The 26,342-nt window shown below is 35.0% G+C and overlaps 1 protein-coding gene across 1 annotated transcript; it reads left to right on the plus strand.

The window, feature by feature from the left end:
• The first annotated feature begins 21,295 nt into the window (after window positions 1–21,295).
• On the plus strand, window positions 21,296–25,178 carry LOC141614819 (benzyl alcohol O-benzoyltransferase-like). The gene is made up of 3 exons (XM_074433548.1): window positions 21,296–21,861; window positions 23,595–23,856; window positions 24,338–25,178. Exons 1-3 carry the CDS (start codon window positions 21,403–21,405, stop codon window positions 25,024–25,026), a joined length of 1,410 nt encoding a protein of 469 aa, XP_074289649.1. The 5' UTR covers window positions 21,296–21,402; the 3' UTR covers window positions 25,027–25,178.
• The last annotated feature ends 1,164 nt before the right edge of the window (window positions 25,179–26,342 follow it).

Consider the following 26,342-nt stretch of genomic DNA (forward strand, 5'->3'; position numbering starts at 1 on the left):
CATGTTGTCTTAAGATGATTTTAGTAATTTATGAGATAAATTAGTAAAATTGATATTATGTCATTAAAATTAGTTTTATCAAATAATATGATCTTGCATGCAAACAATTTTGTCTTAGAATGATATGGGACGAAAAATTTGATTTTTGTTAATTTATTTACTTTTTATGGCTTATAATGGCATAAAATTGGAAAAAAATGCATTAAAATTAATTAAGAGTTAATTAAATTTGGTTTCATGTTAATTTTATGCATGTTTATTTATAAATAACCACATGCATGTTCTATTTATGAGATAAGTAGATACTTTAAATTAATGTGACTAATTTAGGTAGTTTATTGATTTTTATTTGATAAAAATTGGTAAATAATGGTTATTTTGCAAATAAATATTGATTTAATTTTTGGGCTCGAAATGTTTGAATTTTTAGCTCCTGGAAATTGTTCCAAAATGCACAAAATTTTATTTTAAGTTATTTCATTGTTTTATGGTTTGGTTTAGAATTAAATCGTAAAAATTGCCGTTTCACTGATTAAATTGTAAAATCATTTTAAATTAACTTTAAAACCAAAAATTTTCACTTGCATGTCATTTTTGGTGTAAGACCAGAATGTTCATGGCCTTGAAATTTATTTTTCCATAAATTTTATAATTAAATAGAATTAATCCATAATAATTGTGAACTATTATGTCTTTTGTCATAATTTATGTTTTATCCCATATTAATTCAAGATAATTAGTGAGAATAATTATTTTGAAATTAGACCAGATTAGTATCATTAGAATATCTTAAAATTGTTTTAAGAATTGATTATGAATTTTTATTGGTAAAAATTCCGTCAAAGCAAGCTCAAATGATCGTTGTTGGTAAGTTAGACGATTTGGCATGTCATATTCACATAATGCATTTTATTATTCATTTAGATGAATGGTTTTTAGCATTACAATTATCTAATTTTTCCTAATATGGTCATAGGTAGAAATTGGTATTTCCCGTAATGTAAGGGAATATCGATTTGTTTTGTAATTAATTGCGATTTTGTATCGCCTAATTTGCAATTAATTAATAGTTTTTATTTTAATTTTATTACAAATTGTATAACATGGAGTTTTCATGAAGACGGTGTTTTCGGAAAGGCGTTCCGAAATCCTAAAGAAGGAGGCCAATTTATGAAGACTCAAGGGACCAAGGAATTTGTTTCCGATATGTAATAATTTTAGTTAATTAGATTAACTAGGTGGCCATATTAGGACTTGCTTGTTTACATTTTTACATTCATGCCAAATCGTTACTACATGTTTTAATTTTTGTTATTATCGATTTAATCGTCTAGCATTCACCAATTTTGTTCACTTAAAAGTGATAGACAATTAAATTGATAAGATCTCTCACATTTGTTTAAAATTGAGATTAAGCCTTACCAAATAATAGCACCTATGAATCCCCTATTCATTAGAGGTAGGTTCAGATCACCGAGGTACACTCTTTTTACGTTGGGTAAGTAGGGTAATAAACGTTATTACACGTGAAAATTTGTTGGACTCAACGGAATGAATATGGGTTGAATCGGTCCACCGTGCCCATATTTATTCTGGGGCTAAAAGATAGATTTTAAGAAAATCCGTCAAGCAAGAGTTCTAGTAGTAGAATCAGTCAAAATGTTGACTCACCAAATTTATATAAATATGGGTTGAATCGGTCCACCGTGCCCGTGTTTATATGATATTGGATCTTAGAATCGTTTATATAATTCAGTGGGAGATCATTATATAAATGAGAACTTGTTAAAAAGGTTTCACAAGTTAAAATATCTAAAATCATAAATGTTAATCTTTTCTTTATTTCCTTTGTAGTAATCATGATGGCTTCTACTAGTCAAACCGTCACAATAGCTAGAGATTCATGGCTACGTTCTTTTATGGACAAATATGTTTTAAAAGCCGACGGTAGTAATTTTAAAGATTGGGAGGAACAACTTCGATTAGCTGTCGCAGGTGATGGCAAATTACGCTACCTTGTCGATCCCTCTCCCCCTTCGCCTAGTACTAGGGCCACTGCCGATGTAAGGGAGGCTTTTTCAAATTATCAAAAGGAATCCGCTGCAATTAAAAATGTTTTGATTTTTTCAATGGATCCTGCTTTACAAAGGCAATGTGTCAAGTTTCGTAATGCACATGAAGTATTCTCGAGGCTTTCAACTATATTTTCTCAAGCCCCGAGAATAATTCAATATGACACTGCAGTTCGTTTCTTTAAGGCTAACCTCAAAGATGGTCAACATGTAAGTTCACGCGTACTTAAAATGATTGAGTCCGTGGAAAATTTAGAAGGGTTAGGATGCAAGATCCCTGACGAACTTCTGGTGGACCGAGTGCTCCACTCTCTCTCGCACGTCAAAGGATTTACCCAATTTAGGGTAAATTATAATATGACGAACATGAGAAAGAGTTTACATGAGCTCCATTCTCTGCTTGTGCAAGCATAGAAGGACATGGGATTGAGTGGGAGTACAAGGAAAGATGTGCTTGCGATAAACATGAAGGGGAAGAAGCAGTTTAAGAGGAAAGCAGGTAAGAAGCCCGTTCAGGTGGAAGGCTAAGGTAAAGCAATTGCGAATTGATCTACCAAGCCTAAACCTATAAAGGGTAATCCTCTTAAAGATACTTGTAATTACTGTAATGGCAAGGGACATTGGAGGCGTAATTACAAGAAATACTTGGATGACATCAAAGCTGGCATTGTGAAGCCAACATGTAATTTCTCAACCGAATCTTTTATGATAGACATAAATTATGCTTCAAATACAACTTGGGTATTAGATACTGGTTGTGGTTTTCACTTGTGCAATCATTTGCAGGGCTAAAAAGCATAAGAAAGCTAAACAAGGGTGATGTTGATCTCCGAATGGGTAACGGGTCTAAAGTAGCCGCCGTCTCAGTAGGAATTTATGTATTTAACTTAGCTTCGGGATTGCAGTTGTTTCTTAATAATTTTTATTTTGTACCATTGTTGTCTAGAAATATAATATCAGTATCTGTGTTAGACACAGAAGGTTTTTCTTTTGTAATTAAAGACAAACGTTGTACTTTTTCCCTTAATAGGATTGTATATAGCGAAGCTATTTCAATCAATGGTATTTATATTCTAGACACTTGCAATGATGTTTATCATTTAGATAATAAAAGACTCAAAACTGGTGATCCCAATCAATCTTATTTATGGCATTGTCGATTAGAACACATCAACGAGAAGCGCATTAAAAGACTAGTGTCGACTGGTGTAATTAAACCTTTTGATTTCGAATCATTTGGTACATGCGAATCTTGTTTTCTTGGCAAGATGACTAGTTCACCTTTTCTAGGAAAGGGATCTCGAGCTAGTGAGTTGTTGAGTTTAATACATACCGATGTATGTGGTCCAATGACAGTCACTGCTAGAGGTAATTATGACTATTTCATTACTTTTACCGACGACATGAGTAGATATGGGTATATCTACTTAATGAGGTATAAAAGTGAAGCTTTTGATAAGTTCAAAGAGTTTGAGAATGAAGTAGAAAACCAATTAAATATGAAGATTAAAGAATTATGATCAGATCGTGGTGGGGAGTATTTAAGCAATGACTTTAGAGATCATCTTACACACTGTGGTATTGTATCCCAGTTAACTCCTCCTGGCACACCACAATTAAATGGTGTGGCTGAAAGGAGGAATCGAACTTTATTAGATATGGTCCGATCAATGATGAGTCAAACTGAGTTACCTAAGTCATTCTGGGGTTTTGCCATTTTATCTATTGTACGATCACTTAATAAAAGTCCCACTAAAGCAACTGACAAAACTCCATATGAGATATGGAAAGGGAAGGTCCCGAATCTGCGATACATGAAATTATGGGGCTGTGATGCTTATGTCAAGAGCAAGTCTGACGATAAGCTTGCACCTCGTTCTGAAAAGTGTATTTTTGTAGGCTACCCTAAGGAAACTTGTGGATATTACTTCTACAATAGTAACGAAAATAGCGCATCTTGGGTATCCGGATCTATAGGGATAGATCCAAAAGGATATTAGCATTGAGTAAAGAAGCCTATATCGATAAGATTCTTGACCGATTCAATATGAAAAACTCCAAGAGAGGTTTCCTACCTATGGGCAGTGGGATCACTTTGAGTATGTCACAGTGTCCTACTGCGCCTAAGGATATTGAACGCATGAAATCAATTCCCTATGCTTCCGCTGTTGGATCGATCATGTATGCTATGATGTGTTCTCGTCCTGACGTCTCGTATGCGTTAAGTATGACGAGTCGTTTTCAGAAAACTCCATGTGAGAGTTACAGGATAGCCGTCAAGAATATTCTGAAGTACTTGAGAAGGACTAAAGATTCATTCTTAGTGTTTGGAGGGGATTCTGAATTACGTATAAGAGGTTATACGGATGCCAGTTTCCAAACCGATAGGGGTGATTTGAAATCCCAGGCTGGTTTTGTCTTTTTGTTGAACGGAGGGGCGGTTTGCTGGAAAAGTTTCAAAGAGTTTGTGACTGCTAATTCTACAACAGAAGCTTAGTACATTGCAGCCTCTGAAGCTACAAAGGAAGCTGTTTGGATTAAGCAATTTTTAGAGGGTCTGAAAGTAGTTCCGCCAGCCGAGGATCCTATCACTTTGTATTGTAATAACAGTGGGGCTATTTTTCAAGCAAAAGAGCCCAAGTTTAGACATGTACTTAGGAAATTTCATGTAATTAGAGATTTAATAGAAAGGAAAAAAATTACAGTTTGTAAGGTTGGGACATCTGACAAAATCGCTGATCCTTTAGCCAAGCCATTGTCTCAAGCTAAACATGATAGTCATGTAGTTTTGATGGATTGAGACGAATGCCAGAACTGTTGTAAATAATATGATATGTAATAATTAAAATATTGTATTTATTATTTCATATATGATAATTGCATTTATCGTCATATTCAGTTTTATGTCTGCATTTTATATACTTTGTTTTATCCAAATAGATTGTAGTGACAATGTCGAACTTTATTAAAGTGAACTGAATTAACATTGTATTTTGTCCCTAGTTACTTAATGAGGTGACGTCTCAAAGTGACTAGATTGTAAGGTGATAGATGACAGGTTCGACTGTCATATGGTCATAGCGATGACTGGTCGATTACATAGACAGATTGTGAGACAATTTGTCGGACAGTGACCGTTTATAGAGTCCTTTTGTTGCTAGGTCGTGGCAAGGATTTCTATTTTATTCCTTTAAGTCAATTCTTTAGACTGGTGACTATTTGTCTGAGTTGGTGCGGTTTTCCGGTGGCTTTGTTTTTTGTTCTAGGTCGCACCGTAAAAGGAGGTCGATGAGCATTTACTGGGTCATTGTGATCCGTATCGAATGAAGGAAATAGGTCAACGGGATTGTCCTTTTAAGTCATATTTTATCTCAAGGCCACTCGAGGAGAGATGACTGTGAATGCGTGGCCACGCTCGGATGAGATCTATAGTAGACTGTCCAGTCAGACAGTCATTCTCCTGATCGAGGAAACCACTTTATGATATGATCACGTGCAAGAACGACCTGAAAGACATCTTGCATTGAGTGGGAGATATTATTGGACAAGAGAATTGGTAACGCACACTTGTGTCGGACAAGTGGGAGATTGTTGGAGTAGTGTCCTCCACAATAAGTGCGTTTACATATTAAATCTCGTAAAAGGAATATCAGGAATTTATCTTTTTATTTGTCAACTGGTCATCGTTAATTGGTAATGATTGGCTCACTAGAGTTTGACATTACTATCGTGTGACTGCGGTGATCAGCTGATCCCTTTAGGTCACACCTATAGGATGATCCCCAAATGGAAAAACTAATTATTTGTATGAGATACAAATTAATTAAATCCTTGTATTAATTGACTATTAATAAGTCAAGTGAATGTATTATTTGATGACGAGTTACGAACTCGGGCCAAGGGGATTTATTATTTAATTCTTTGATGATTAATTAATAAATGTCAATTGAAATTTAATAATTAATAGTTAATTAATTAAATTTATACGATATGTGTATAAGTTTTGACGTAAAGATAATTAGCTATTTTAATTTACAAGAGGTTGTAAAATTAGTTAAATGGGGTAGTATTGACACAATGTATGTTGATAACTGGTCTCATGATTGCTTAATAGTTAAGTAGTCATTAGTAGTTAATTTGTATTATTTATGTGTTAAATAATTAAATTTATATTTAATTATGTAAGATAATTAAATATAAGACTTATAAGCATTTGTGGGGCAAATGTCGAAAACCGAAATGGACCCAAAATGGTCCATATGGACTGGTTTTTTGAGGACTTACATGTGTCCTTTATGTGGCATTTTCCACTCACCTTTGTCTCCCCAATTTGCCTATATATACCCATGTTATTCCACCATTTATTAGGTTAAAAAAAATTTGAAGAAAAATTTGGTCTTTATAGCTTGTAGTAACCACTTTAAGACCACATTTTTCTTCTTATTTTTGTTAATCTTTTACATCAAAAAAACACATATAAAAATAAACTAATAATATTATCAAAGTAATAATATTAATTAGTACATCAAATATACAAATAAACAAGGTTACTACTACATTTACCTAGTTAGTATTTTAGTAGTATTTTGGGGTAATCTTGGGTGCCATCTTAGGAGATTACCTACTTTGGTAATTAAGGTGTTGGAGGATCATCCTTATTGCATTAGCACAAGAACAACATCAAGGAAGGAGTCCTTGAGTTGTGCCCATTTTGCCTTATAACAATGTAAGGAATTTTTGTGTTAAGATTGTTTAATACCATCTCTTTTATATTTTGCTTTGCATGCATGTAGATTTAGACCACCTAAAATTAATTTGTAATTTTGATATCATAAGATGAGTATTAATTTGGTATAAATAACTAACATATAATGTCCCTCAATTCCACATCTTTCACAAATAGGCTCTTGTTGCATCATAGCATTAACCATTTGATGACCACCCAAGGCTTAACCCAATTCAAGTTTATCGAACCTGGCATTCATAGCTTCCAATTGTGCAGCAACGACACTGTTCTCACCACCACTATTGCGCAAGCTTCCCCTTGGATTCCCATACTCGGTCCTATGAGATGCCATCTCCTCGATTGTGTTTCAGCCTTTATCATCATTGATATTGTTCTGAAATCGGCCATTAACAGCGGCATCTAGTATGGCTCTATGATCATCGTACAACCCATTATAGAATTGCTTGCAAAGGAACCATTGTTGAAATCTGTGGTGGGGAATAGAGCGAACAAGATTTTTAAAGCGGACCCATGTTTGATATAAATCTTCTGTAGGTGCTTGCTTCAAGCTAGTAATCTGGCTGCTCAAGGCATTCGTTCTTTCAAGAGGGTAGTACCTTTTATAAAAAGCAAGTGCCAGTGAGTTCAATTCAGTTACAGCAGTAGCTTCTTTGTGTAGATCACGGTACCATCCACGAGCAGCATGTTGGACCTTTAGTCCTAATTAGTTGTTTTGATAATGACAGTAATGATTTGTATGTGGACTTAATATTATAAACATACGCGTGTAATTGTGTGCTCAAGTCTTAATATAGAAAGGAACAATTACAATGACGCAAGCTTGAAGTTTGGACCAAGGAGGTACAACTTCGAAGACACTTGATCGTTGTATTCAAGCAAGATCAAGATCAGAAATCAACCACGAGACTCAAGATGAGAGACTTGTGAAGAGACGATTCGTTTACTGAAGATTAGATAGTATAGGTCGTCATCCGGTAATGGTTTTACTTTGTTTGATTTAAAGGTTAGTGAAGTTATGACCTCATAACCATAACTTCACTGCTAGACAAAAATGATGCATTAATTTTTGGAAAATATATTTTTAATGTTTTATAAGAATAAGAGAATATTTATATAATTGGAATTATTTAATAAGAATTTAAGTTGAATAAACTATTGGTTTGTAACACGATATTTATGTCGTCATGCAATCTAGGGTTTCAACTAAAATTCTATCTCGATTTGTTGTGAGCTATGGAGGGCGAATGGACCGAAACCCTAGAGGCCGAAATCTCCAACCCTAGCCTCCTACTTGTTCGTCAAGTCATTTAGGGTTTCACACCTTCCAGAATATTCTAAAACCCTAATACCCTACAACTATAAATACCTCTCTTCATTCAACAATTAAAAGTGACACACATCTACACTTTCAAGAGAAAAATACTTAAGCAAAAATTATTTGAGCCTTAATTCTTATTTTACAAATTGCTTATACAAAAGTTGTGCATCATATTTGTCAATCACTCAAAGGAAATCGTTATAGGATACTAAGTACACAAAGATATTATACTCACTCGCATAACGTGAGATTAGTATTTATCGTTGTACTTTTCTTATTAACGTAAGAGCAATCTAGAGTATTTAGCGATACTCAATCTGAGTTATAATCATATAGTTGATTATACGAGTGGATTGATAATTTTTGTAATCCGTAGAAAGGTACTAAAAATTATTAATCGAGAATAGTGGACGTAGGTTTCGACTTGTGAAACTGAACCACATCAAAAATCCTGTGTGTCTCTCTTTCTCTCTTTCTTTATTTTCGTTATTTCGTTTTTGCGCTTATTAGTGAATTAATTAGTTGATTTTAATCAATAAGATCAAATAATTAATTTTACATCATATATTTCGAAAAAGTGGGCATCGTTTTTAATACTCAATTCACCTCCCCCCCCCCCTTCGTATTCGATCAATAGACTCCTCAATTGGTATCAGAGCCTCGTGCTCTTGATAGCCTAACAGTTAGAGTCTGATCTTTTTTTTTTGAGTCTATTTATCGTTTTTCCACTGCATTTATTTTTTATCAAATGGATTCCAAACACCTTAAGTGTCCAATATTCAATGGAAAGAACTATGGTTTATGGAAGAATATGATGACCCATTTCATTAAAGGTAACGATTGAGCGTACTGGTTGATTATCAAGAATGGTCCGAATAAGATCTTACTTGCAACCACTAATGGCACTACCGTCGAAAAGAATGAAGAGGACTATATTGAGGCGGATTATAAAAAGGCTGAGAAGAATTCAAAAGCAATAAGCTTATTGCAAAACGGTATGATTGCAACTGAATTCGATCGTTTCTCAACCAGTTCATCTGCCAAGGAAATATGGGATGGTCTAGAATTAGCCTATGAGGGAACCGCTGTTGTCAAAAAACAACGTATGGCATTACTAATGCGAAAATACGAGCTGTTTGCCTTGGAGCGAAACGAGTCAGTTGACAGCATGTCCTCTCGCTTTTCTAGCATCATCAATGAGCTAAAGAATTTAGGAAGAACATTTGACTCTGAGGAAATTGCTAGAAAAATTCTTAGAAGTATGTCTCGCAGATGGAGACATAAAGTGTCTGTCATAGAGGAATGTAAGGACCTAACTTCGTTATCCTATCAGGAGCTACTCGGAACCTTAATGGCTCACGAGATTACTCTGAATTAGGATGAGGAGGAAGCTGGCACAAGCAAAAAGATGGCCTTACAAGCTGAGTCTAGCAAGATTAATGATTCTTTAGATATTGAAGATGAAACCGTATTGTTTGTTAAACGATTTAAGAAAAAGTCCTTTAATCAAAATCAAAATAAAACAAATAACAAATCAAAGCAAACTCCCAAGAAAACTTCTGAGTCAAAATGGTCTTTCTCTAACCGTGGATGCTTCAAGTGTGGTGATAATGATCACATGATCAAAGATTGCCCTACATGGAAGAAAATTAAGACAAAAATTAACGTGACAAAACAAAGAAGGAATTCAAGCAAGTTATGATGGCATATTGTTGGGGAGACTTGGACTCTGGAGATGGCGAATCCGAAGATGAAGAAGAAACTGCCAATCTTTGCCTAAGCAGCGTCAGTCTTGACCTATTCTCCGACAGCGACAATGAAAGTAATGCTTCAAATGCTGAGATGTGTCTTGTTGGAGATTCAGACTCAGATGATGATGAAGAGGTAAGTTTTATTGAACTCAAAAAGCAAGTTAAGAAACTTTCTAAGAGTGATTTAATTAAGTATTTTGAACAATCCCTTGATCATTGTCATGAACAAAGTCTGGAGTTAAAAGACCTTAAGGAACAAATTCTAGACATTGCTGAGGAAAACCAACTTCTAAAAGCCAAAGCCAAAAAGCTCAAATCTAAAGTTATGGCTACCCCAGCTATAACTTCAGACATGACAAATGTTGAGAAAAACGCTCTTGAATCAAAAGTTAAGGCTAGTGATGCCATAACTTCAGAGCTCAAACTCAACATTAAGCATCTTCAAGCTAAAGTTACAGCTAGTGATGCTATAACTTCTGAGTTGAAGAAAGTCAATGAGATTTTAAAAGATGAACTTAATGGCAAAGATAATGTCGTTTCCGAACACAAGAGAGAAATCACATTTCTCTCTAAGCAATTGAAAGAAGCTAGTGATAGTATGTCTGAACTTAAGAAACAACATGAAAATGAGAAACGTGTCTTAAATGAACGTTTTGATAAAGTTCGTGAAGATTTTAAGAAAGGTAACTCTTCCAAGGATCCAAGTGTAGATCATTCGAAATGTGAAAAAGAAATTGAGTCCTTGAAAGAATTACTCTTACATGCGCGAAAAGTTCATGATAAATGGGAAGGAAGCACAAAAGTTTTAAACTTCCTTACTGAACAATCTGATAATAACATGAAGATGGGACTTGGTCATGAATTCTATAGCTGTGGAGACCATGATAAATGCAAATCTAATCCTTCTGATCACGACTTCAGAAAAAGAAAATATGTTAATCTTCCAGAATAATTTATTTGCAAGTACTGTGGCTCTACTGGACATATTCAAGTCAATTGTGTCAAACTTGCTTTGGATAAGCAAAAGAATGTCGAATATGTTAAGACTTGTGAATTCATAGTGGAAGATGATGTCTCAACTATAGATGAATCTAACGACAACGAAAAACGTAATAATGAGTTTAGATGGACTTATGATATGGCTTTTGATTACTCATCTATTCCTTCAAAATCAAACAAAATAAATGAGAATCGAAAGCATACATTCAAGCCTAAAGTTCATAACACTAAACCTAGAGAGTCTCATGAAGGTACTAGGCCTAGAGCTACTTTTGTTAGAACAAAACCTAGAGTACCTTATGTTCCGATTGTTAGACAAAGACCAAGACAAACCAATGTTAAAGCCAAAAGAATAATAAGACAAGTGTGGGTTAGAAAGGATCAAATATATAGAGTCACTAACCATAAAGGACCCAACTTAGCTTGGGTACCTAAAAGTTGTATTTGATTCATTTGCAGGTAGTAGTGGAAGAAAATAATCTATGGTATCTCGACAGTGGATGCTCGAGACACGTGACAGGAGACAGAAATCTTTTTTTTTTCACTAGAACCCTTCTTCGGTGGCAAAGTTACTTTTGGAGATAACAAGAAGGGTAGGATTATTGGAGTAGGAAAAATTGGAATTTCAACCTCCCATTCAATCGATAACGTATATCTGGTAAGCGGTCTTAAACATAACCTACTTAGTATCTCTCAATTATGTGACAAAGGTAACAAAGTTGTTTTTCATGCCAATGCTTGTCGTATCATAATTGAAGGTACTAGTAATGTTTTACTTGAGGGTCACCGTATGAGGAATGTGTATATGATTGACTTAAATGTTGTCAATACAAATTCTTTCTCGTGTATGAAAGCAACCTCAGATGATTCTAGCTTGTGGCACAAGAGGTTTGCACACATAAGTCCAACTATTTTAAAGAAACTTAAGTCCATGGATTTAGTTGAAGGCTTGCCCTCAATTAAATATGAGCAAGAGACAATGTGTGACTCATGTGCCCGCTGCAAACATGTTAGATCCTCATTTAAACCTAAAAGAGTAGTTAGCACTAAACGACCACTTGAGTTGGTACACATGGATTTATGTGGACCTATGAAAGTTAGAAGCCGAGGTGGATCAAAGTATATATTTGTTCTAGTCGACGACTACTCGAGGTATGTCTGGCCAATCTTTCTTTCCTCTAAAGATGAAACTTTCGATGAATTTGTGGTATTAATGAAGCTTGCCCAAAATAAATATGATAAAAAACTTATTTTGATTCGGACGGATCACGGCACGGAATTTGATAATCAATTGTTTATAGAGTTTTGTAGGGAAAATGGTGTGGGGCATAACTTCTCCGCACCACGTACCCCACAACAAAATGGTGTCGTGGAACGTATGAATCGAACCCTAGAGTATATGGCTCGTACTATGCTTTTGTGTAGTGGCCTCCCTAGAGGTTTTTGGGCAGAAGCTGTTAGTACCGCATGCTATGTGCATAATAGAGCTATGATCCGACCTATTTTGAAAAAGACTCCCTATGAACTTTTAAGAGGGAGAAAACCCAATATATCACATCTCCGTTGCTTCGGGAGCAAATGCTTTGTTCACAATAATGGAAAAGACAATTAGGAAAATTTGACCCCCGAAGTGACGAAGCTGTTTTTCTGGGATATTCGGATCATAGTAAAGCTTACAAAGTGTTCAATAAAAGAACCTTGCGTATAGAAGAAAGTGTTCATGTTTGCTTTGACGAAGATAATGTGTTTGATAAAGTTGAAAAGGAAGAAGAGGATCCAGATGAGCCCGATTTCTTCTTAGCAAGAAATGAGCCCTTAAATGAAGATGAAGATATTCAAGGTATCAATGATGACCTAGATAATTCTGCAAATGATCCTAAGAGAAGTGATGAGTCCGTAGTTAATGATACTATTGACCCTTCCTTAGATAAGGAAAAAGATCTTGAAGTTATACCTAATGATGTTGTAACTTCCGATCCAAATCATGATATTTCTAATGAAGTTAGTGATACTTCTGAAGAAAATCCCGAGTCCAACTCAGGGGGAACAAGTCATGATTCTTCGTCTGCAGATGATGCTAGTACATCAAATGATAATGAGCCTAGAGTTCTCAAAAAGTGGAAACATCAAAGCTCCCACCCTTTGGACAAAATCCTAGGGGATCTAGAACAAGGCATTAAAACTAGAAGGTCCTTGAATAATTTCTGGTCGTTCTTTTCTTTTATATCAACCATTGAACCTACCAATATGACAGAAGCTCTTGTTGAACCTGATTAGATAACTGCTATGCAAGATGAGCTTCAACAATTCAAACGCAATAAGGTATGGCACTTAGTGCCACGACCAAGTGATCGAACTGTTATTGGTACAAGATGGGTGTTCAGAAATAAACTGGACGATGCAGGACTTATTACAAGAAACAAGGCACGACTAGTTGTCCAAGGCTACAATCAACAAGAAGGGATCGATTATGACGAGACCTTTGCACCCGTAGCAAGACTTGAGGCTATTCGTCTCATTATTGCCTTTGCTGCACATAAAGGAATGAAATTATTCCAAATGGACGTTAAGACTGCTTTTCTTAATGGCTATTTGGAAGAAGAAGTTTATGTAGAACAACCTCCCGGATTTTTAGATAGCAAGTTTCAAAACCACGTTTATAAATTAGACAAAGCTTTATATGGTTTGAAACAAGCTCCAAGGGCATGGTATGACAGGTTATCCAAGTTTTTATTACAAAATAATTTTATAAGAGGATCTGTCGATAAAACATTGTTCTTAAAATCCGAGGGTTCTAATTTACTTGTTGTGCAAATTTATGTAGACGATATCATATTCGATTCTACTAATGAAAAATTGTGCAAGTATTTTTCAGATCTAATGACTTCTGAGTTTGAAATGAGCATGATGGGAGAATTGAAGTACTTTCTAGGTTTACAAATTCAACAAACAAAGGATGGTATAAAGATTCACCAATAGAAATATATCATGGAACTGATTCGAAAATTCGGTATGGAAAGTGCAAAATCTTACGATACACCTATGGTACCTGAAAACAAGATAACTATAGATGAACATGGTAAGTGTGTCGATGAGACTACATATCGAGGTATGATAGGTTCCCTTTTATATTTAACTGCAAGTCGTCCTAATATAATGTATAGTGTATGTGTTTGTGCGCAATACCAATCGTGTCCTAAAGAGTCACATATGATTGCAGTTAAACGTATCTTGAGATATTTAATTGGTACATCAAATTTGTACTTATGGTATCCACTTGAGTGTAATTTCGATCTAGTAGGGTATTCAGATGCAGATTATGCAGGATGCTCTTTAGATAAGAAAAGCACTTCTGGGTATGCAACGTTTGTAGGACCTTGTATCATCACATGGGGATCAAAGAAAAAAAATTCAGTTGCAATGTCTACTGCTGAAGCCGAGTATGTATCTGCTGGACTGGTATGTTCTCAATTACTTTGGTTAAAGCAACAACTATGTGATTATGGTATAAATGTAGGTCGTATGCCTATTATGTGTGATAATACGAGTGCTATAGTAATTTCTAAAAACCCTGCTCAGCACTCGAGGACCAAACATATAGATATTAGACACCATTTTCTACGAGATCATGCAGAGAAGGGCAACATTTCACTTGAATTTTGTAGTACCGAAAGGCAATGGGCTGATATCTTGACTAAGCCGTTAGCTAGAAAACGCTTTGAGTTATTGAGACTAGAGATTGGTTTAATTAACGATAATTAAATCCGTCATAATTATGTCTGGGAACCTGAATGACTGGTTAGGAAGATGAGATTGTACGATTGTGTCCGTATATTTTGTTGCAAGTTTAATTATGTTAAATAATGTTTATTTTACGTGTTATATCTTGCTTATGTGTATGGTAATATTTAATATTCTGTATAATCACATATTCTTACAAAAATTCGACAAAATCTACAATAAAATGCCTAAATATAATAAAGATATTTCTATCTTATTATATTCCTACACAAATCCTGCCTAAACACCAACACAAAATATTATTTCCATATCTCACATCAAAGAGGATTCTTTTCTTATTCTTATCATATAAGATATAGGAGATAATACCAAAACAAAACAAAAAAAGGAAAGTGCCGAAAAAAAAAAAGGAAAGTGCCGAAAAAAAAAACACGAAAAAAAAAAGGAAAGTGCCGAAAAAAAAAAGGGGCACCGAAAAAAAAAAAAAGATGGCACCGAAAAAAAAAAGGAAAAAAAAAATAATAAGGAAATTGGTATTATTTTTAATCCTTAAGAATTCTATTGTTACCAAAACACAAACTCCTTAATACTATTTAAACCTTCTTAACCCCTCCATAATTCTCATCAATTTAATCATCTTTTCCCTAAATACTTTTTTCTAAACCTTCAAGATTAATAATGGCAAATCAACCTACAACCCGTTTTCAATCCAAGAAACCTGTTGTTGTTAGAAAGAAGGTAACCCAATCACCCGCGAGAATCACCCGCTCCGTCACGCCGCCCGAGACCCCTCGGTGCCCCCGATCCGCCGACCTACCCGACAACCAAAAGAAGAGACGAAAATTGGTTAAGGGTAAGGGAAAATTGGTTTTGGAAATTGAGGTAAGTTCGAAAACTGAGAACTATATACTTCAAGATGGTTCTTCACGTGTTCTTTACGCACAGCATATGGATGATTACACTAACAATGGACTGAATAATCTTCGATTAACTCAAGTAGAGCGAAGGAATATCAATCAAGTTGCTCAACACCGCATTCACGCAGGACGAGTATATTTGGTTGATTGGTTAAAGTAATATAAAGCACTTGGGTTTTTCAGGAATTTTCTCAAAGATCAAGGATGGGAAAATATTGTTGCTGTAAGTGGTCCAGTCTTTCCTATTGAGGTATATCAATTTTATGCTACTGTTCAATTTAAGGAATAAAATTTACTTGCTGTGGTTAATGAGACTTCTATACGTGTCTCACCTGGTGATTTCTGCGACTTGGCTCGAGTTCCTAGAGGAGGAATCGAAATTAATCCAAGCGTAGAATGGGGAAGTATGTCACCTGATGACAGGTTAGTAGTGAAATGGTATTTCAAACAAGATGCAACTTCGTCTCAGACTATTTTAACAACTAAATTGTCGCCATCTTTAAGGTTCTTTTTTAACTTTCTTTGGACTACCATTGTTCCTCGAAAAGAAGGTAGAGATAAATTTGGGGTTCATGAGATGATTATTATGAAGGCTTGGCTTGAAGGAGAAAAGGTTAGTATACCTATGCTTGTGTTTCATAAAATTATACAAACTAGTGTAACGGCTAAGATGGACGATTTAGCTTCTACTTTAAGTTTGCCTTATGGAAATTGGATCTCTCGAATTTTTGAGAAGAAAGGAGTTATTGGGATGAATAGTTATGGAGTTATAACAAGTGATGAGATGAACGATCTTTATTTATCTTATATGAAACTTGTTATTAATGGCCCGGAATTATGTTTTGATACAAAAGGAGAAAAAGGAGAAAAATGAGGAAAAAGCAATGTGAGTTTTGAGATGTTGGATTCTAATATGGAAACAAATTTTACTTCTATTCTTGGAAGGATTAATGAGCAAGACAAGAAATTATGTGAATTGTTTGATCTTATTAAAAAGGAAAGGAGAGTTGATAATAGTGGACCGAGTAGTATTAGCCCGGCGCGTGTATACACCATGATTTCACGATTGGACACGCAAGTCGACACCGCTCTAAAGGCAGCCGTGCGAACACACTCCGAGTCTACTCATATGAGGGAAGGTTTGGATAGTTTGGTTAAGTTTGGTGATGAGCTATTACAATCTAGCAAGGAGATGAGGTTTGAGATGCATACGATATATGAAGCAGTTAAAACTATGACTTTGAGGATTGGTAACTTCGATACTCGATTGACTGCTCAAGCTGCACTCCTAGATCATTGTCATGCGCGACTCGAGGATTTGGAATTTCGGACCCGTCCTAGGTCACGACCACCGAGCCCCCACTATCCGTGACCATCTCGCCCTACCCATCCAAATTTCCAACCTAGAATTATCTTTTTAATTCCTTTGCTCACAATAAAAATCCAGTCCTATGGATATTAGCTTTTTCATTTCCGCATTTTATTCTTTGTGTGATTGCAGGTTTATAATATTATTATGCTAATTGAGAACTAGATTGCGTTTAATATAATATGTTTTTCATGATTAATTCTTGTCTCATAATATATTATTCTAGTTGTTTTATATTTGTTCTCATCTTTTCAATGATGCCAAGAGGGGGAATTGTTTTTATGATTTGCGACCGTCTCAAGTTAATTCTCTCAAGGCGTTCAATAGTTATAACTTTGAAAAGTTTATTAGTTTCTGCACTCAACTGTTCTTTAATTTGGGAAGTATTATGTTGAGGGGGAACTAGACTTAGAAACAAATCATAGGAGACTTGTCATCATCAAAAAGGGGAAATTTGTTGGATCTTTAGTCTTAATTAGTTGTTTTGATAATGACAGTAATGATTTGTATGTGGACTTAATATTATAAACATATGCGTGTAATTGTGTGCTCAAGTCTTAATATAGAAAGGAACAATTACAATGACGCAAGCTTGAAGTTTGGACCAAGGAGGTACAACTTCGAAGACACTTGATCGTTGTATTCAAGCAAGATCAAGATCAGAAATCAACCACGAGACTCAAGATGAGAGACTTGTGAAGAGACGATTCGTTTACTGAAAATTTACTGAAGATTAGATAGTATAGGTCGTCATCCGGTAATGGTTTTACTTTGTTTGATTTAAAGGTTAGTGAAGTTATGACCTCATAGCCATAACTTCACTGCTAGACAAAAATGATGCGTTAATTTTTGGAAAATATATTTTTAATGTTTTATAAGAATAAGAGAATATTTATATAATTGGAATTATTTAATAAGAATTTAAGTTCAATAAACTAATGGTTTGTAACACGATATTTATGTCGTCATGCAACCTAGGGTTTCAACTAAAATTCTATCTCGATTTGTTGTGGGCTATGGAGGCCGAATGGACCGAAACCCTAGGGGCCAAAATCTCCAACCCTAGCCTCCTACTTGTTCGTCAAGTCATTTAGGGTTTCACACCTTCCAGAATATTCTAAAACCCTAATTCCCTACAACTATAAATACCTCTCTTCATTCAACAATTAAAAGTGACACACATCTACACTTTCAAGAGAAAAATATTTAAGCAAAAATTATTCGAGCCTTAATTCTTATTTTACAAATTGCTTATACAAAAGTTGCGCATCATATTTGTCAATCACTCAAAGGAAATCGTTATAGGATACTAAGTACACAAAGATATTATACTCACTTGCATAACGTAAGATTAGTATTTATCGTTGTACTTTTCTTATTAACGTAAGAGCAATCTAGAGTATTTAGCGATACTCAATCTGAGTTATAATCATATAGTTGATTATACGAGTGGATTGATAATTTTTGTAATCCGTAGAAAGGTACTAAAAATTATTAATCGAGAATAGTGGACGTAGGTTTCGACTTGTGAAACTGAACCACTTCAAAAATCCTGTGTGTCTCTCTTTCTTTATTTTCGTTATTTCGTTTTTGCGCTTATTAGTGAATTAATTAGTTGATTTTAATCAATAAAATCAAATATTTAATTTTACATCATATATTTCGAAAAAGTGGGCATCGTTTTTAATACTCAATTCACCCCCCCCCCCCCCCTCTTTCGTATTGGATCAATAGACTCCTCATAGCATCTCTTAAAGAAAAAGGAAACAAAACCTCTTTCACTTTCTCTTGCGTAACACCAGCAGCTAGCGGAATAGAGCAGCAGTAGTCAGTAAAAATTTCCATATGCTTCCCGCGATCTTCATTAGTAGCTCCCCGAAAAGTATTCCGCTCCCCCAAATTAATGTAAGAGGGGTGGATTTCAAAAGTACCAGCAGTGGCAGAAGGGAGTGTAAACCCCTTGGGAATGGAATCGGCCGTAGGCTCAGAATGACTTGCTAATTTAGGCATAATCTTCGCAATAGTAAAAGTAGGAGTATGCTCTTCAAAAGACTGATTTTTTGCAGTATAATCAGCGTAGACAGATTCAAGCGTACTCAAGTCTTTGGCTTGATGGATTTTCTTCCAAAAGTTTCGTCTAGCACAGAATGTCTTTTCTGGTTCGGGATCAAATAGAATGAGCTGGAACCTGTGAGACCTGGGCATAAACAAACACTAAAGGAAAATAATAAGAACAGTCTCAAGGAACTGAAGTTCCCTGAGACAAAAAGACAAACTAAAATAAACAAAAAGAAATTCACCGTCTCCCCGGCAACACCAAATTTGACACGGCTGTCACAACCCTATCAATGATAACCAACTGGTCTCTAACTAATCTCTAACTAATATAGCTAGGAAAGTCGGGATCGTATCCACAGGGAGACTAAAATGTGTTCTACTTGATAACTAAAATCTGTCTAGGTAACAAATTCGGGGTTGTTTAATTTTTGATTGCTAAACTACAAGTATTGAAGGAAAGAGAAATAAGGAGTAGAAAACAAGTTTAAAAATAATAAGAGAAAGAGTGAGGACATCGGGTCGCCATGGAAAACAACGGTAAAGGCAAGGGTCAAAGGCCAGTCATAAAACGGTCTACAGGGTAATGAAAAGGTCCTCTCGGATCGCTATTCGCCCTAGAATGCTTCTAACGGGCTCTCGCAACTTATTAGGGCACTCTATTGTTTGTAGCACGTCTAACTCTCACCAGGCTTTTGATCTTACGTCGGAGTTTATCGGATCAACTAATCAATTACGTGCACTTAACCAATTAATCACAATTAATTGCTACAATTAACAACACAGACGCGATAATTATGCCAGATCTAATAACCTATTTAAAACCGTCATATAACCATGACCCCCCTAAATCCTAGCAAGGGGATTTAGCTATGCATAATTGGATTAACGAAAATAACAATAATAACGATGATAATCGAATTAAGCATGATGCAAAGATGAAGAGAGTAATTAAACATAAAAAAAGCAATAAAAAAAGAGAAGGAAAAGAAATAAAGTAAGAGAACTAAGGGAAGAATGGAAGAGAATCGATTACCGAAATTCAGAGAGTAAAGGAGAAAGATTACCAAATTCCAGATCTAAAAGTTGAGAGAAAAACAACGTAGGAATGTTTTCAGTCTGTAAAAACGTAACCTATAAATCGTTTACAACCATCTCTTAAATACTAAGAGTCTAAAAGAAATAACAATATAAGCTAAATGGGCCGAAATAAGGAGAGCAAAATTTCAGCCAAAACAGATACCAGTCGATCGACTGACAATCTTAGTCGATCAACTAAAACATCAACTTGAGTCTTCGCCAAAGCCATCTCAGTCGATCGACTACAGAAGTCAGTCGATCGACTAAAACACCAATTCCAGGTTTCGTCAAAGCAAACTCAGTCGATCGACTACAGAAGTCAGTCGATCGACTAAAACACCAATTCCACCTGCACCAGACGTCACTCCAACTCTCCTATCGGCGTCTTCACGCATACCGAGGTATAAATTTCCGAGCTTACTTCTTACCAACATCAAAACGCAGCTCCAAAGGCTGGTTTTGGCTCATTCGCTAATACTTGGATCTGCAACCTGCAAAGATTACAAAACAACCCAAAGTAGCCAATTCATGGGAGAATAGTAGCTAAACGCTACCCAATATGCATAGAAATGCGTGCAAAGTATTAGAATAAATGCATATAAAAGGCACACATCACTTTGCATTTTCATTTTCCGGTAGACTACGAACGTGATTATTCCGGTAAAAAAAAAGTCATGTTACCATAGACCGTAGTTACTTTCTTTTGTTTTTTCCCAAATTACCTTATATTTTTTATATTTTTTTATAAAAACTTGGTTGATGACAATCTATTTTTTTGGTACGAATATAGTGTCCCTAATTCTTTGAAATTGAAAATTTTGCCAGTTTATTTAGAACTATTATTTCAAGGAATTGTCACGGAGTGCATTTTTATTTTGGACATAAATATTTTTATGTATAAAATAACAATAATACTTATGGGTGAAACTTTGGTTTATAACCTTGTTACATTTGGGTAAAAAAATAAATGTCAAGATTCTAAAAATTAGAGAAGGTATTGCATGTTTAGGATATAAAAAAAAATGGCCTGCAGGTTTACTAGGTCAATTGTGTCGCCCAGATTGAGCTAGCACAGTAAAATTTAATCACGCTTCTTCCGACCTTTTCTCCAATACTTTGAATGCATCAAAAAGTTTCTGACCTTTTCTCCAATACTTTGAATACTTGACCACCAAAAATCAAGTAATCTACCTATAAATATACCTCTCTTACGTATTACAACTACCCACAAACATCATCATTTACATCAAGCATTTGAATTGGAATTGAATTCCGCAACTGCTTAATTTCTAAAACCTAGCTCAAACTTCATTTACCTATCTAGTAGCAACCATAGTATAAAAGTTCATAGCAATGGCAAATGTTTTTGGCAGCCAAACATCCTTAGTATTTAAGGTGACTAGGCAACAGCCGGAGTTTATAACTCCGGCTGAACCTACACCCTACGAGTTCAAGGAATTATCAGACATTGACGATCAAGCAGGGTTGTGGATACACGTGCCCGGGATCCAATTCTATAGGTCCTCCCCAAGCATGCTAGGAGAGGACCCTGTTAAGGTTATAAAGGAGGCCGTTAGCAAAGCCTTGGTACCATTCTACCCTTTGGCAGGACGGCTACGTGAAAAGGCGGGGAAGAAGTTGGTGGTGGAGTGTACGGGAGAAGGAATCATGTTTACTGAGGCTGACGCTGATGTTAGCCTTGACGAATTTAGCGAGGAACAACTTCATCCACCGGTTCCCTGCATGGAGGAGCTTCTTCATGATTATCCTGGCTATGATGGCATTCTTAACTCCCCATTGATTCTTATTCAGGTACTCGTATATAATCTTGTCATCTTTTAGTTTTGACATTTCATTTATTTTTGACAAGCGACATCAATAATGTTATCCGAATACCTAGTTGGATTAAATTCCAGTACGTATGTACCACCATCTCACACATACGTTATATTTCTCTCTTTATTACTTTGTATAATCTACATATTACATGTGAGAGGATAATAGTGAAACTCAATATCATTTACCTTATTCCATAATAACATTTTGTTAAACATGTAATAATATACATGTCGAATATACAATGTCGAATAATGTTAGAATATAAAACGAATCAAGGAACTTCAACCATCAGCTTAAGCTTTTGGTTGAGATGGTTTCTTGACAAATAATCCTATCAATCTATCATAATAGCAAAGAGTCAAAACGGGGGACTGAACGAACGTCTTTTAGAATTTATATAATAATGAAATGAAATTTTATTATTTTCTAATTTATGGTCGGGCTGCAGCCTACGTACACATATCCATCTGTCAGTGATGGAGAATGTTTAGCACACTTCTACATGTACAGGTTGTTATCAGTTAGAAATTGAAATTTGACAATTCATTCATATGGAACAAGTAAAAATTATGCACGTAGTTTACCCAACACAAACAAGCGTAGTGAGTGACATTGATGAGTTCTCCTATATTAAAAAACACAAATTATAAAGTAAAATGATATGCGACCTCATATTGTGAGACCGATTATTTATATGGAAAAAAGGTTATCCATTTCAAACTAATAAATAAGTTGTCTTTTTACATAATAACCTGCATTACCGTGTAAGACCGTCTCACATAATAATTATTAAAGAGAGAGAAAAATAACAAACGCAAGTTGGGGAGCAGGTTCGCTCAAAAGCATACAGGTAGAGGAATAGGTTGTGACTTGTGAAGTTATTCTAATTACTAACTAGTTTTAAACCCGTGCTAAATTGTACGGGTATGTGTTTTGGCCAGTATTAATGTTTTTGGATGTATATTTGTTTTTGTATTTCTATTGTACTTATCTACTTGGTCTAAATCTACGATCTACATAATTTATGTTTAAATTTGTTACAAACACGTGTTCACATATACCGGTTTATAAGGAAATAACGTAATCTACTCTTGTAAATAGCATACACAAAAAGCTTTACATCCGGATAAAAGAAATATAATCTAATATAATCAACTTTAACATATGTATGTAATTCATTTGCGTTTTATGTTCGATCCCGTATATAAATGTTATTCCTTCTTGAAATTATGTAATTTTGTTTTAAAAATTATGTAATACAATTTCATTTACTCGCATTTGTAATTCATTCTGCCTATATGTTATTAATTTTATTTACACGGAATGTATAAAATTATTTCATAATATTAATTCATAGAATTTTTTCATAATATTATTTCATAGAATTTGTTGTAAGACGGAATTTATCGCATGTTTGAAAAGACGGAAATCTGAAGAAATAAATACATTGCACACTCACGGGTCCCACCATAACATGAATTTCCAAAAAAAAAAACCTGCATTAATGACGTGGCGCGCTGAGGATTGAGTATTGTCTTTTGTATTAATATAGATAAGATGTTAATTTCTCAATTGGTACACCTGCTGATCTCCTAGGTAAACTGAAAATTTAAACTGATTATTGGAATCCAATCAATAATTGAATATCTTATTTTAACTAGGAGTAATGTTTAAAATTATATTAACTAACTGTCGTAAAAATGTAGGTAACTAGACTCAAATGCGGAGGATTCATATTAGCGCATAGAATAAACCATGCGATGGCAGATGGGACAGGGCTAGCCCAATTTTTGAATGCAGTGGGGGAGCTTGCCCGTGGAGCTCAATCCTTATCAGTCTATCCGGTCTGGAAACGCGAACTTATTAGCGCACGAAAACCACCTCAGGTTACTTGTGTTCACCGGGAGTATGAGCAAATCCCTGATATCCCACTCGGTGACGACTTAATTTATAAGCCCTTCTTCTTTGGTAAGGGTAGAGTCCATATCATTTTTTCATTATATACTATAAAGTTCCAATAAATTGTTAAGAAACTACACATAAATTATAGGAGTCCAGAAATAAACTCGCTTGTGTGTTAAAGTATACTCTCTTTTTACCTGAATTTTTTTTTAAGTCGAATATTTTCCGAGATTTTTTTGTTTTCAAACGTGAAAATTCAGGCCAGTTAACGGGGTTATTGCATATTTATATGATTTTAATTCTAACATATATGGACAATATTCTAATAGAAAATAATGAGATAATAACAATTGGCAACATTTCATTTTCCTTTCATTTTTCACCGGAGGATTTTTTTTCTCCGTATCGTTATTACCTAATTGATGTTGACTTTTTCCGAGGTCAACCCATGACATAAAATAGCCATGCTTGATTGCACGTACTGGTAACTGGTCTACACATTTTCCCATTTTTATCTACAAAAAATAACGAACGTAATATTGTGCAGGTCCAACCGAGATATCTGCCCTACGACGTTTCCTCCCAGCACACCTAAAATCTTCCTCAACATTCGAACTCCTCACAGCCGTCATATGGCGGAGCCGCACAATCGCGTTGCAGCTCCACCCAGATGACGAGGTCCGTGCTCGAATCTACGTCAATGCCCGCCATAAATTCAAGAATCCACCCCTCCCAGCAGGCTACTACGGCAATGTCATTGCTACCCCGCATGTCATCTCCACCGCGGGCAATATTGCCGCTAATGGGATTGCGTATGCCTTGGAGCTCGTTAAATCCGTAAAAAACAACGTCGACGAAGAGTACATGAGGTCTTTGGCTGACTTTATGGTTGTTAATGGTAGGCCGCGTTACACCAGGGCTCACACGTTCTCTGTGTCGGACGTCAGCCGACTTAATCTCGACCTCTTTGATTTTGGGTGGGGTCCACCTGTACAAGGTGGACCTGCGAGGGCGTGGTTGGGTGGTCCTACGCCTGGGTATGGGAGTTTTTATCTGGCTTCTAAAAATAATAAGGGTGAAAGAGGGATTTTGGTGCCAATGTACTTGCCTCCTTTGGCAATGGACAGGTTTGTTAAGGAGATCAATGGGTATTTGAACGATGTCGTTTCGGAGCACCCGATTTCGAGTCCGAGACCCTTCGTTAGTAATGGTCCTCCTTTGACTATGGTTAATTAATGTTAAGTAATGTGATATATATGTATGAATATATAACTCGTACGAGTACTACATTATACTCCCTAGTCGCCATGTTAATTACGTAAATTAAAGGGTGATTGACCATGTAAGTTTTAGTATCAGTGGTGAAGCTAGGATTTAATGTTTGGGCATTAGGTTGGAAACCAAAGTCTTTATCATTGAACCATAATATCTATTGTACACTTAATAAGATAACATTTACTTATCAGCTATTTAGCAATACTAGTCTTACTCCCGTGCAAAAAAATGCACGGTTCGTAACAACAGATATTAAGTGTTCAATGTCGTAATAATATATATTGTTCATAGAGACGGTATTGAATTTAATCGGGCCTCTAATTTATTATTGTAACCACATATAATGAATTGAGCTTCCTTATTCAAATGTTAAATTTAAATGACGGTATTGAAATTGTAAATATGATATTGTTGATGCCTGATTACTAAATAAATGTTTTTGTCTCATAATAATGTTTTGTAAGACTTGTGGTTTTTTTAAAAATAAAAAAATTAGTGCTGGTACTTTTTTATAATCATTAAAATCTTTACCATGTGTATTTTTTTAACATTATAATTATATGAATCTTCTTTAAATTTTGCTAAATTTTGTATATTTCTTAACATTATGAATTATAAATATATGAACGTGCTTTAATTCTTATCGAGACTTGCATTTTTTTTTTGTATAGGAATGTTATTTGGGTACCTATCAAAAAGAAAACTAGCACAAATAATTTGTAGTAATTTTATTCATTTTGTAATTTTTTTTAATTGTTTTAATTAAGATGTATTCCTAACATTTTAGGAAAATATATATGTATAATATGTAATTATCAAAAAAGTTAAAACTAAAATAAAAATATCGTAAACTCAGTAATTTGAAAAGGAGAAAAAGAAAAGCAAATCAAGTGAAATAAAGAAAAGCAAATCAAGTGAAATATAGGAGAGAGGGTAATTAAATGTGTAGGATGAACATGGGGGTCCTACCTTAATTTTTTTTTTTTTAAAATCTTTAAAAATCATGGACCAATAGTAGACTTTATTGGCTTCAGCTTTTATAGATAAGGGATTTGGGGTAGCAAAAATCCGTATTCTAAACCAATTTTTCTAAGTTTGGGGTAGCGACCGCACCCCTTGCTACTAGGTGGCTTCGCCCCTGAGTTTTACATTCAATGGAAAATGTAAATGTAATGTCATTTTGTTTATTATATTATGTAACACGTGAAATTGAAGGAAATTTATACTCCCTCTCATCCAGACAAAGATAACAGTTGCTTTATCACACTTGTCGAACT

Source organism: Silene latifolia, chromosome 11 (assembly GCF_048544455.1).
Source record: "Silene latifolia isolate original U9 population chromosome 11, ASM4854445v1, whole genome shotgun sequence".
NCBI classification, from domain to species: Eukaryota; Viridiplantae; Streptophyta; class Magnoliopsida; order Caryophyllales; family Caryophyllaceae; genus Silene; species Silene latifolia.